Source organism: Raphanus sativus, chromosome 6 (assembly GCF_000801105.2).
Source record: "Raphanus sativus cultivar WK10039 chromosome 6, ASM80110v3, whole genome shotgun sequence".
Lineage (NCBI taxonomy): Eukaryota > Viridiplantae > Streptophyta > Magnoliopsida > Brassicales > Brassicaceae > Raphanus > Raphanus sativus.
This window is the reverse complement of record NC_079516.1, coordinates 25,646,626-25,658,998: the sequence shown is the minus strand read 5'-3', so window position 1 is coordinate 25,658,998 and position 12,373 is coordinate 25,646,626. Positions and strand designations below refer to the sequence as shown.

The following is a 12,373-nucleotide window of genomic DNA, read 5'->3' as shown; positions in this document are numbered from 1 at the left end:
TGGTGGGATTTGGGTGAGTTTTGATGTTATTTAGTGATTTTAGTTAAAATTTTAAAACTGAAATAAAATCTATAGATGATTTGGTAAACTAATTTTTAAAAATTTCAGAGTTATTTAGGTGATTTGATACGAGTCTTTCTACCAATGCATTTATTTTTGCCACAGATCCTGTAATCAACCTCATTACTCATAAATATTACATGAATTATATTACAAGATTTTAATTACGTGTAAAAGCTTAAAATACTAAACAAGAAGCTTCTCTTCTTCAACAACTCAGTTACTCAGACACCAAAAAGTGGCGCTGACTTAGGTGATGCAGCTCCCACAACTAGTTCATCTCATACCAAAACTCCTTCTCCCCAAGCTTACACTCACTCAAGTGCTTCACCGCAAGTGCCGAGCCATCACCGCAAGTGCCGAGCCATCAGGAAAAACTGGCTTATACGTTGTTCCTGTTTTAGTTGTAACGATAATGTTCTCAGAGCTGAAACCATTAGTTGCAGCCATCAAGTCCCCCCAGCTTAACCTTAATCAAAGGATTCTGAAACAAAGAGACTTGCGCTAGCATATGGCTACTAAGTCTCTGTGCTAAGCTACTAACTCCTTCGTTTTAACACTCTTTCTCATATGGTAATACCACCAAACACACCAGCTGCAATAATGATTTCTCAGACAAAACCAAATAGTTCACAAACTTACACCCAGCTAGACTAGGAGGAATCTCACCGTTCAGTTCATTATTCAACAGATCAAGAGACATCAAGAACAGTTACCAAGAATATAGCTTTGGAGGGATGTTACCAGACAATCAATTGCTAGATAGATCGAGCTTCTGTAAGCTACCACAGTACTGAAAAGATTCTGGGACCCGACCAGATAAACACATGTTTCGAAGCTCGAGATTGATTACTATAGTCATGTTCGTTTCATAAACGCAAAGTTTAGCCGCCGCGGCAAACAATTATACTACGACGGAGACCAGAATAGCAGAATTCGGAAGTTGCGGTAGACGCTTTAAATTGCCGGAGACCAAAAAACGAGACGCTGTGTCGCATATAATTTCAGCGTCTCTTCCCCTTGATGTCTGTTGCCGCTGCGACTGAAAATAGTTCAGAAATATATCAGCGGTGGTTTGTATTGTCGTGATAAAGGTTGAAGTTTCATGATTGTTCCAACAAAGCGCACCGACGAAGTTTCAGAGGAACCCGAGAATTTTGTTTGCGAAGTTTCATGATTTGAGAACTCCCTGAGGGTCGATGAGAGAGGTCTGGATTCCTCGTAGGCATCTTATGTGGTCTTCATCAGCAGCCATGGCAGGAGAAAAGCAGAGCAAGAAGAAGATGAACAGAGTTGTGATAATTGATAAAAGGAAGAAGCTTTATGGGGTTTGAGATGATCTCCATGGATGAAGTGATCATAGGTCTTCTGGGTTTGGATTGAAATTAAAGTTTTGTACCTGCCAATGAACTTGCAGAGAGACGATAGCCATCAATTGTTTTTGTATATGTATACTTGTTCATCTTTAGATAGATGTGGTTTTATTTTTAATTTCTCCAAATAACACGTACTAGATTTTGATCCGCGCTTCGAAAGCGCGGGTATTATTTTTCACTTTTATGAAATATATTATTTGTTTGTAATTATTGAATTTATTTATTTTAATAAAAATTTCTTTATAATAAATTCGACACATAGAATGTCTCTGGTAAACTATTTATTTCTCTAGTTTTGTTTTATTCGCACTTCAATCAACATATTTATTTGGCTTGTTGTTAGAATAAATGATTATAGACTTTGATCTCTGCACCTCCGCGGATGTATATTTTAAAAAAATATGATGATATTTGTTTTTCATGTAATTATTAGGGTTTGACAAAATGAATCCGAGGAACAGAACTGATACTAATTCGTAAATATAGTACCAAACCTGAATATAAATTGATTAAATATTCAAATTATTCAAAATTTTGTTAGTTAGAGAACCGAATCGGATCCGAACCGAAGTATTCGTGTACCTGAATTTATCTAAAAATAGATTTATATACTTATATATTAATTATTTTTATATTTAACGTATATAAAACATCAAGAATGATACTTTTAAACTGGTTTAAAATACTTGAAAATATATATAGATAGTCAAAAACAAATATCTGAAATAGTTAAAGTATACTCAAATCACCAAAAATACTTAAAATAATTATTGATTTCGTATCCAAAATTTTAAATCAAACCAATTGATATGTTAAGCTTAGGTATTCTGACATATGTTATTTAAATTTATAGGTAATATATTACTTTATTTATAGATTTTGAGAAATTTTAAATATATAGTGATTTAAAACTTTAAAAATAATTTAAATAGGTTATCCAAACCCAAACCAAACCCGCAAAGATCCGAATCAAGCTCAAACAAAAATTTAGAAACATCCTAATAGGAATAAAATCTTTGACCTCGAAAACCCGAAATGCAAACCGATCAGAACCAAACCCGTATGGATGTCTGAAAACCCATCCTTAGTCATTATTATATATCGTATAATTTCATCATATAATTAATCGTATTTTATATGTACCATCATATAAGTAATCATATATTTAAAAGTATTTAATACGTATCATCATATAAATAATTACATATATTATATTTTAAAAACTTAATATGAAATACAAAAATCATAATTTGGGTTGGTATTTCAAATTGGGCTTTGTATTGTATTTTCTTATATATATTGACAACATTCTTTTATAATGGATTTAATAACTTAAGCCCATTACTTTTTCTATTTAATACTATTATCTTTGTTTCCAAACAAATTTTTTTTTTTAAAAGACTACAATCCATGTTTCCAAACACACCAAATATTTTTAATACTCTTATCCAAGTATCCAAACACACCGAAATTGTACTTCAGCTTTAATAAGATAGATGGAGGTAGAAGTTTAGCAGCCACATTTTTTAACTAGAATGAATGCAAAGTATCCCCAAATCCCATTTATAATTTTTTCTTTTAAAATAATGTTCACCTTTCAATAACAGTGGATTTGATATAAGTTTTGTAAATGTTTAATTGAATAACAGAAGATTTGCAAGTGTTTCTAATGATTTTACATAAATATCATGTTCAATAATAGGTGATTTGAAAGTAATTTTTAAAATCCTTAATTGAATAACATGAGATTTTATAACAACTCTAAAACATTTTAAAATCATAGTTTCAATACACCCTCTAAATGTAATTGTCCATGTCATATTTATCAATAATATACCATCAATCTTATTAGCCATGTCGCAATTTTTTTTGTAAAAACGATTATAAAAAAGACATGACAAATTACTTTGCAAATAATATCTAAGGGACTATCCGAGAGGTGACATACTTTCTACTTGTTTACAATGTGAAGATTAGATGTAAACGGAATCCTAAGATAAAACCATAGGTTTTGCTATGCAATACTAAATAACAAAAGTTGACCAAGCAAAATTTTAGAGAGCCTAGTGTCTAGGCATCACCTAAACGCCTAGAACAATATTCAGAATCTAATCCTTCTCGGTTTCTCATCTTGATACCCCAAAAAGCACCACATTCAACAAATAGAAACTGATAAACACGGTTTGAGCGGTGTATATACAAGTTTATAGTTGTTTATAGTGTGAAGATTTGATGTAATCAGAATCTTAAGGTAAAAACCATAAGGTCTATGCAGCACTAAGTAACAAAAGTTGACAAACCATAAAAATATATTGTATTCTCCGATAAACACAAGATCCGTAATAGACAAAAGTTTATTCAATTTTTATTTAAGTTCGCCTAACATGTGGCGTAGTTGGTTACAGTAATGTCTCGGTGTATAAAATTTATCCGGAAGGTCCGTGCTTAGGACGGCAACATATTTAAAATTCCGGCGTTAAAAGAATCAAACGTGCTGCAAAAATAAAAAAAGTAAATTAAATACGTGATTATATGTTGAGAGAGAGACAAAACATTCGTATAAAACGAGACATTCTCTAAGCTGTTGTTGACCAAAAATAAAACCAGCACAGGAGATAAGAAGAGAGCATGATAAGCGCATACTACTCATCATCACTGAGATTCTTTCTTCGCACCATTTTTCTTCTTCTCTTCCTCTCTTTAAACTTGTTCAACACTTTTGCTTCTCTTACACCGAACCTGTGCCCTCCAGACCAAAGAGATGCACTACTTGAGCTCAAGACGGAGTTCAAGATCCGCAAGCCTGATGAGTTTCTTGATTATGATGGTAACACCATGAACGTCACTTCTTACCCCAAGACAGAATCATGGGCAAACAGTAGCAGTGACTGTTGTAACTGGGACGGTGTCACGTGCGATACCAAGTCAGGCAAAGTGATCGGTCTAGACCTCAGTTGTAGCTGTCTTCACGGTCGGCTAGAATCCAATTCAAGTCTTTTTCGACTGCAACATCTGAAAAATCTGAACCTTGCTTACAACAACTTCACTCTTTCTCCAATCCCAGATAAGTTCAATAAACTCATGTGGTTAGAAACATTGAATCTCTCTGAATCTTCACTGAAAGGTCATATTCCGACAGAACTTCTTCAACTGACCAATCTGGTGTCTCTTGATCTTTCTGCTTCTTCCTCTGCTCCTAATACCTACTTCGCACCTCCTCCAAGTTTGCTCTTGTCCATTAAAAACCCACCATTGTTTCTCCCTCTACTTGCTCAAAAATTGAGTAACCTTAAAGCGTTGGATATGAGCTCTGTAAACATTTCTTCAGAAATCCCCCAAGAGCTTTCTTACATGTTTTCTCTAAGATCTCTACATCTTAAGAACTGTTACCTGATGGGAGAATTTCCTAGAAGTGTTTTCATGATACCGAACTTACAGTCCATTAAACTAGACCACAATCCAGATTTGAGAGGGGAGCTTCCTGTGTTTACTGTAAACAACTCTATGCTGGTCTTAAGTCTTATGGAAACATCTTTTTCAGGTACCATATCTGACTCCATCAGCAACCTCAAAGATTTAGTTTCTTTGACACTTGCAGAATCCAGATTCTCTGGGAAGATCCCATCTTCACTTGGAGAGCTTTCTAACCTCTCAAGCCTCCTTCTTGGTTCGAATGATTTCACTGGTGAAGTCCCATCTTCAATTGGGAATCTAAAACAGTTGACCATCTTTAGCGTTGGGTTTAATAAGCTCAGGGGAAACTTTCCATCTCGACTTCTCAACTTGACCAAACTACGTGGCATCGATCTCGGTTCCAACGAGTTCACAGGTTCTCTTCCACCTAACATTGGCCAACTCTCCAAACTGGAAGCCATTTTCGTCGGTGGTAACTCTTTTACAGGATCAATCCCTGCATCTCTATTCCAAATCTCTTCACTGACACACATCTATTTGGAGGACAACCAATTCAGTGATATCTTTGGGTTAGAGAATATCTCTATGTTACCTAATTTACAGTTTCTCTTCCTTCACTCGAAAAGTTTCAGAATCAGTAGTCCTCTTGATTTAAATCTCTTCTCTTCTCTCAAACAGCTAGTAGGACTAGCTCTCTCAGGCATCCCTCTTTCAACAACAAACATCACTTCTGACTCGGATTTTTCGAGACAGTATCGATACTTGTATTTGTCAGACTGCAACATCTCTGAGTTTCCTGAGTTTATAAAAGACCAAAGAAATCTGGATTCTCTAGACCTTTCCAACAACAATATCAAAGGTCATGTACCAGAATGGTTATGGAGACTACAAGAGTTGCAAGTTGTGAAACTTTCTAACAACTCCTTAAACGGTTTTGATGGATCCTTGAAAACTGTACTTGGAAGTCAGATAAATGTGCTAGATCTAAGCTTGAATGCTTTCCAAGGGCCACTCTTCATCCCATCTACATCTATAACCTACTTGTTTGCCTCTAACAACAACTTCACTGGAGAGATATCTCAGTTGATATGTGGAATAACCTCTCCTACCATCATTGATCTATCAAACAACAACTTCCACGGCTACATTCCTCGGTGTTTAGGGACGTACATGAGTTCTCTTACGGATCTAAATCTTCGTAACAATGTCCTCAGAGGAAGTCTTCCAGACATGTTTATACACGCCAACAAGCTAAGGTCCATTGATGTCAGCCACAACAGATTGGATGGGAAACTCCCTTCATCTCTTACCGGTTGTTCCGCTCTTGAAGTTCTAAACGTGGAGGGAAACGAAATCAACGATACATTTCCATTCCAGTTGAGTTCATTGCAGAAGCTACAAGTTCTTGTCCTCCGGTCAAACAAGTTTCATGGCATGTTACATCAGTCCAGTGGGGTTTGGTTCGGATTTACTGAGCTGAAAATCATTGATGTATCACATAACGACTTCCACGGCACGTTGCCATCTGATTACTTCCTGAACTGGACTGCAATATCTTTGAAGAAAGATAGCACACAGCTGCGCTACATTGGGGATTTTCATGACTACGGCTACTACACTTCGGTTGTGTTGATGAATAAAGGAGTATCAATGGCATTGGAGCGGATCCTCACAATCTACACAGCCATAGACTTCTCTGGAAACAGGATCCATGGACAAGTACCTGAATCTGTAGGTCTATTGAAGGAGCTTCATGTTCTCAATTTGTCAAGAAATGCTTTCACCGGACACATCCCATCGTCTTTGGCAAACCTCACGGCGTTGGAATCACTGGACCTATCACAAAACAAGCTTTCTGGTGAGATCCCTCCAAAGCTTGGGGACCTCTCTTCTCTTGGGTGGATAAACGTTTCGCATAATCAGCTGGAAGGTTCAATACCACAAGGTACACAGTTTCAACGACAAAACTGCTCTGCCTACGAGGGAAACCCTGGACTTTATGGTCCTTCCCTTAAGGATATTTGTGGAGATATCCATACGTCAACATCACCGCCAGTGTCAGAAGAAGAAGAAGATGAAGAGGAAATTTTTAGTTGGGTAGCAGCAGGGATAGGCTTTGCACCCGGAATTGTATTTGGATTGACCATCGGATACATAGTGGCTTCATACAAGCATGAGTGGTTGATGAAGATCTTTGGCAGAAACAATCACTCATTGGCTCATCGATCTCACTCTCCTAAACATTGTTATTTTGTCTCATAAAGTTATTGTATTCAGTATCATGTTATTTTTTTGTATTGCAATAACAATCAAGTTTTTATAAAATACACAACAGTATACATCTAGATGAATTACCATAACAAGAACCTTGTCAAGGCTTCTTGATCAGAGGACAAGTGCTTGACTCCACCACCATCAAAGCCAAACTGTTCAGACAACTTAAGGGAGCATTTAGATCGAACTTTCTTGAAAGACACGATAATAAATCATGCAATATCAAATATCAAGAGATCATAAAATACTAAACCGTTGCATTTCAAATAAACAATTAGCAATTTGACCATTAGCAATTTATGAAGAATGAATGCGTGTATGTTGGAATTGTATCATTTGATTAAACAAGAAAAATAAACAAAAGAGAAAAGAATAACAAGAAAATTGCGGAAGAGACAAGAGCCAAGGAGAAGTCAAAGAAGTTGTTGGAGTGTTAACACTTTTCTTGTAAACTTAGAAGACAAGTGAGAATGGTTAGGCTAAATGTATAAATTTGTGCGTGTAGTAGTTAGAGAAAACTACTATAAATATGTGCATGTATTGTAAGAGGGTATCCAATTCACTAAGAAAAGAGTTAAAAATGTAGCCATACAAAGTGTTCTCTTTTCTCTCTACAATCATAAACAAAACGTGAGTGAGAGCGTCAAGAGAGTGTATGCTTGTGTTATGATAAAACACAAGTGAGAAACAAAGAGTGAGTATGTTAATAAAAACAGAGACTGAACAAAAACAGTCTCAAATGGGAACAAGAGATCAAAACAGAGGCTGTCCATGAGTGGAGAGGTAGTTCAACAGTGTAACAGTAAGAAGCTTGCCTCATTGTCATCACATGTTCCACTTACCTTGTATCGACAATCGGCTCCTCAGGCAAGGTTTCTGTCCATTGCGTAGACGTGACCTTTAATTCTCAGATACGTCTACATACAGCTCCTAGCTTAGAACCGTGTAACTTTCATGTAAATTACTATTCGTTTTTTGCTTTTTGACAATTACCTTTTACACCTCCTCAGAGTTTAATACAGGCGTTTCTTCTTAATGTTATGTCTAGTAATCAGATGATGTATAAAAGAAATTCACACAGAAAAAGGAGTTTTATTTTCTCTTTGACAAGGCTTATGTTAGTGTTCCACCGAAGCCAGAAACCAGATGGTTGGTACTTGGTATGGAAACTAGCAAGGGGACCAGATCACCAGAACCATAACGATGGTAAATGATTCTTGTCTGGTGTACCCGAACTTAATAGGTATTTCATGTTTAAAGCACTCTTTACCGTGTTTTCCTAATTACCTAAATATATTTAAGTTCATTATTTTTGTGTGTGTGTGTGAAGTAACAACACTAGTAACGGTTTAAGTCCTTATCAATACCAGATTGCAATACCCAATCGTAATTAATATGACATCAACTAGCATTATGTCCTCTACTTATCCTTGTAGCCTAATCCTTCGCTCTCACGGCTTCTCATCTTTGACATCTCCAAAAAAAGTCTGGTGTAATTTTATCGGATGTCTCCGAAGGGACAAAAGTCTGGTGTAATTATTGTTCTTATTATTATTATTTTTTGGGTAACTGGGGTCTGGGGTAATTACGGGGTAGCTGGGTAGTAATATCTTTATATCTTTATAATAGAAAACAAGAAGCTCATGGTGACTTTCGTTTTACAAATAACCAACGGCCAATATTTATCTGGAGGCCCGTGATTAGTGTGGCAATATATATTATAAAATTATTCTGTAAGAGAATCAAACGTGCTGCAAAATCTTAATTAAATTAGATATAAGATTATATATGTTGAGAGAGAGAGACAAAACATTCTCATAAACGAGACAACAACTAAGCTATTGACCAAAAAGGAAAGTATGATAGGCTCGTACTCATCAGTGAGCTTCTTTCTTCGCACAATTGTTCTTCTTCTTCTTCTTTTCCTCACTTTAAATCTCTTCAACACGTTTGCTTCTCTTACACCGAACCTCTGTCATCCGGATCAAAGAGATGCTCTTCTAGAGCTCAAGAAGGAGTTCAAGATCGGCAAGCCTGATGAGTTTCTTGATTATGATGGTTACTCGATCGCCAAGACAGAATCGTGGGCAAAGAGTAGCAGCGACTGTTGTAACTGGGACGGTGTCACTTGCGATGCCAGGTCAGGAAAAGTGATCGGTTTAGACCTTAGTTGTAGCTGTCTTCACGGTCGGCTTGAAACGAAGTCAAGTCTTTTCAAACTACAACATCTAAAAAGTCTGAACCTCGCTTACAACAACTTCACTCTTTCACCAATACCAGATACGTTCAAGACACTCGTGTTGTTAGAAACACTAAATCTCTCTGAGTCTTCATTGAAAGGTCACATTCCGAAAGAACTTCTCCAGCTGACCAGTTTGGTTTCTCTTGATCTTTCTTCCTCTGCTTCTACTTCTTATTATTTCTCAGCTCCTCCAAGTTTACTGTCCATTGAAAACCCACCATTGTTTCTTCGTCGACTTGCTCGAAACTTGAAGAACCTTAGAGTATTGGATATAAGCTGCGTGAACATTTCTTCACAAGTCCCCCTCGAGGTTTCATACATGTCATCTCTAAGATCTCTACATCTAAGGAACTGTAATCTGATGGGAGAATTTCCAAGCAGTGTTTTCAAGATACCAACCTTACAGTCCATTAAACTAGACAACAATCCAAATCTGAGAGGGGAGCTTCCTGTGATTCCTATAAACAACTCTATGCAAGTCTTAAGCCTTGTGGAAACATCTTTTTCAGGTATCATACCTGACTCCATTGGCAACCTTAAGCAGTTAGTTTCTTTGACACTTGCAGGAGCCAGATTCTCTGGGAGGATCCCATCTTCACTTGGAGAGCTTTTTGAACTCTCAAGCCTCTTTCTTGGTTCGAATGGTTTCGTTGGTGAAGTCCCATCTTCCATTGGTAATTTAAAACTGTTGACCATCTTTGACGTTGGGAACAATAAGCTAAGTGGAAACTTTCCATCTGGACTTCTCAACTTGACCAAACTACGTTTCATTGGTCTCAGTGACAATGAGTTCACGGGTTCCCTTCCACCTAACATTGGCCAGCTATCCAAACTGGAAGCCATTGTCGCCGGTAGTAACTCTTTTACAGGATCAGTTCCTGCATCCCTTTTCCAAATCTCTTCACTGACCGACATCTATTTTGAGGATAACCAGTTCAGTGATATCCTTGGGTTACAGAACATATCTCTGTTACCTAATCTACAATATCTCTTCCTTCACTCTAACTACTTCAGAATCAGTAGTCCAGTTGACTTCAGTGTCTTCTCTTCTCTCAAACAGCTACTAGGACTAGCACTCTCAGGCATCCCTCTGTCAATAGCAAACATCACTTCTGATTCGGATTTTTCAAGGCAGTTTACATCTTTGTACTTGTCAGGCTGCAGCATCACTGAGTTTCCTGAGTTCATAAGAGACCTAATAAATCTAAAGTCTCTAGACCTTTCCAACAACAATATCAAAGGTCAATTACCAGACTGGTTATGGAGACTACAAGAATTGCGAGATGTGGAACTTTCTAACAACTGCCTAAGTGGTTTCGACGGATCCTTACAAGTTGTACTTGGAAGTCAGATTCACATGCTAGATCTAAGCTCAAATGCTTTCCAAGGGCCACTCTTCATCCCATCTACATCTATAACCTACTTGTTTGCCTCTAACAACAACTTCACTAGAGAGATACCTCAGTTGATATGCAGACTAACCTCTCCTACCATCATTGATCTATCAAACAACAACTTCCATGGCTACATTCCTCGGGGTTTAGGGACTCACATGAGTTTTCTTTCGGATCTAAATCTTCGTAACAATAGTCTTACCGGAAGTCTTCCTGACATGTTTATGCACGCCAACAAGTTAAGGTCCATTGACGTTAGCCACAACAAATTGGAGGGAAAACTTCCTTCATCTCTTACCGCTTGTTCTGCTTTGGAAGTTCTAAACGTGGAGGGAAATGCGTTCAACGGCACGTTTCCCTTCCAGTTAAGTTCATTGCCGAAGTTACAAGTTCTTGTCCTCCGGTCAAACAACTTTTATGGCAAGTTACATCAGTCCAATGGGGTTTGGTTTGGGTTTCCTGAGCTGAAAATCATTGATGTATCCCATAACGACTTCTTTGGTACCTTACCATCTGATTACTTCCTGAACTGGACTGCAATATCTGCGAAGAAAGATAATACACAGCTGCACTACATTGGAGATTTTCATGACTACGGCTACTACACTTCGGTTGTGTTGATGAATAAAGGAGTATCAATGGCATTGGAGCGTATTCTCACAATCTACACCGCCATTGATTTTTCTGGAAACAGGATCCATGGACAAGTACCTGAATCTGTCGGCCTCTTGAAGGAGCTTCATGTTCTTAATTTTTCAAGAAATTCTTTCACGGGACACATCCCATCGTCTTTGGCAAACCTCACGGCGCTGGAATCACTGGACTTGTCACAAAACAAGCTTTCAGGTGAGATCCCTCCAAAGCTCGGAGACCTCTCTTCTCTTGGGTGGATAAATGTTTCCAATAATCAGCTTGTAGGTTCAATACCACAAGGTACACAGTTTCAACGACAAAACTGCTCTTCTTATGATGGAAACCCTGGAATTTTTGGTCCTTCGCTTAAGGATATTTGTGGAGATATCCATGTACCAACATCAACACCAGTGTTGGAAGAAGAAGAAGAAGAAGAGGAAAGTTTTAGTTGGGTAGCAGCAGGGATAGGCTTTGCACCTGGAGTCGTATTTGGATTGACCATTGGATACATAGTAGCTTCATACAAGCATGAGTGGTTCATGAAGAGCTTAAGCACTCCTTAGCTCATCGATCTCACTCTACTAAGCATTGTATTCAGTATGATAATATTGTGTGTTCTGTTCCATAAAGCTATTGTATTCAGTATGATAATATTGTGTGTTATGTTCCATAAAGTTTATTGTGTTCAGTATGATAATAATGTGTGCTCTGTTCCAGAACACAAACCGGGTCGCATCCACTTGCCCTTCTTAGGTACTTGCTACTTGACTTACCTTGTTGGACTACTTTGATTTAGTACTTGCTACTTGATTTGCATGAATCAAGTACTCGTTCAATCAATTACTAGGAGAAAAAATTAATACTTGCAAACTACGTACTAGACTCGGCTTGTTACTTGCAAAAATCAAAGACTTGTTTATATAATGCTTAAACTTTCAAGTATTTAAACAAAATTACATGAAACAAGTATTTTTTTTAGA

The 12,373-nt window shown here is 37.3% G+C and overlaps 2 protein-coding genes and 1 long non-coding RNA gene across 3 annotated transcripts; 2 read left to right on the top strand and 1 right to left on the bottom strand.

The window, feature by feature from the left end:
- Positions 1-87: 87 nt before the first annotated feature.
- LOC130496061 (uncharacterized) lies at positions 88-1,564 on the bottom strand. The gene is made up of 2 exons (XR_008935090.1): positions 777-1,564; positions 88-655 (listed from the first exon to the last, which is right to left on the bottom strand). It is a non-coding gene; the product is annotated as an uncharacterized LOC130496061 (long non-coding RNA).
- Positions 1,565-4,008: 2,444 nt separating this feature from the next.
- Positions 4,009-7,138, top strand: LOC108808204 (receptor-like protein 6). The gene has a single exon (XM_018580388.2). The coding sequence runs from the start codon at positions 4,065-4,067 to the stop codon at positions 7,110-7,112; it is 3,048 nt and encodes a 1,015-aa protein (XP_018435890.1). The 5' UTR covers positions 4,009-4,064; the 3' UTR covers positions 7,113-7,138.
- A 533-nt stretch (positions 7,139-7,671) lies between these two features.
- LOC108806263 (receptor-like protein 6) lies at positions 7,672-12,084 on the top strand. The gene is made up of 2 exons (XM_018578332.2): positions 7,672-8,080; positions 8,173-12,084. The coding sequence occupies exon 2, from the start codon at positions 8,984-8,986 to the stop codon at positions 11,954-11,956; it is 2,973 nt and encodes a 990-aa protein (XP_018433834.1). The 5' UTR covers positions 7,672-8,080; positions 8,173-8,983; the 3' UTR covers positions 11,957-12,084.
- Positions 12,085-12,373: the final 289 nt, after the last annotated feature.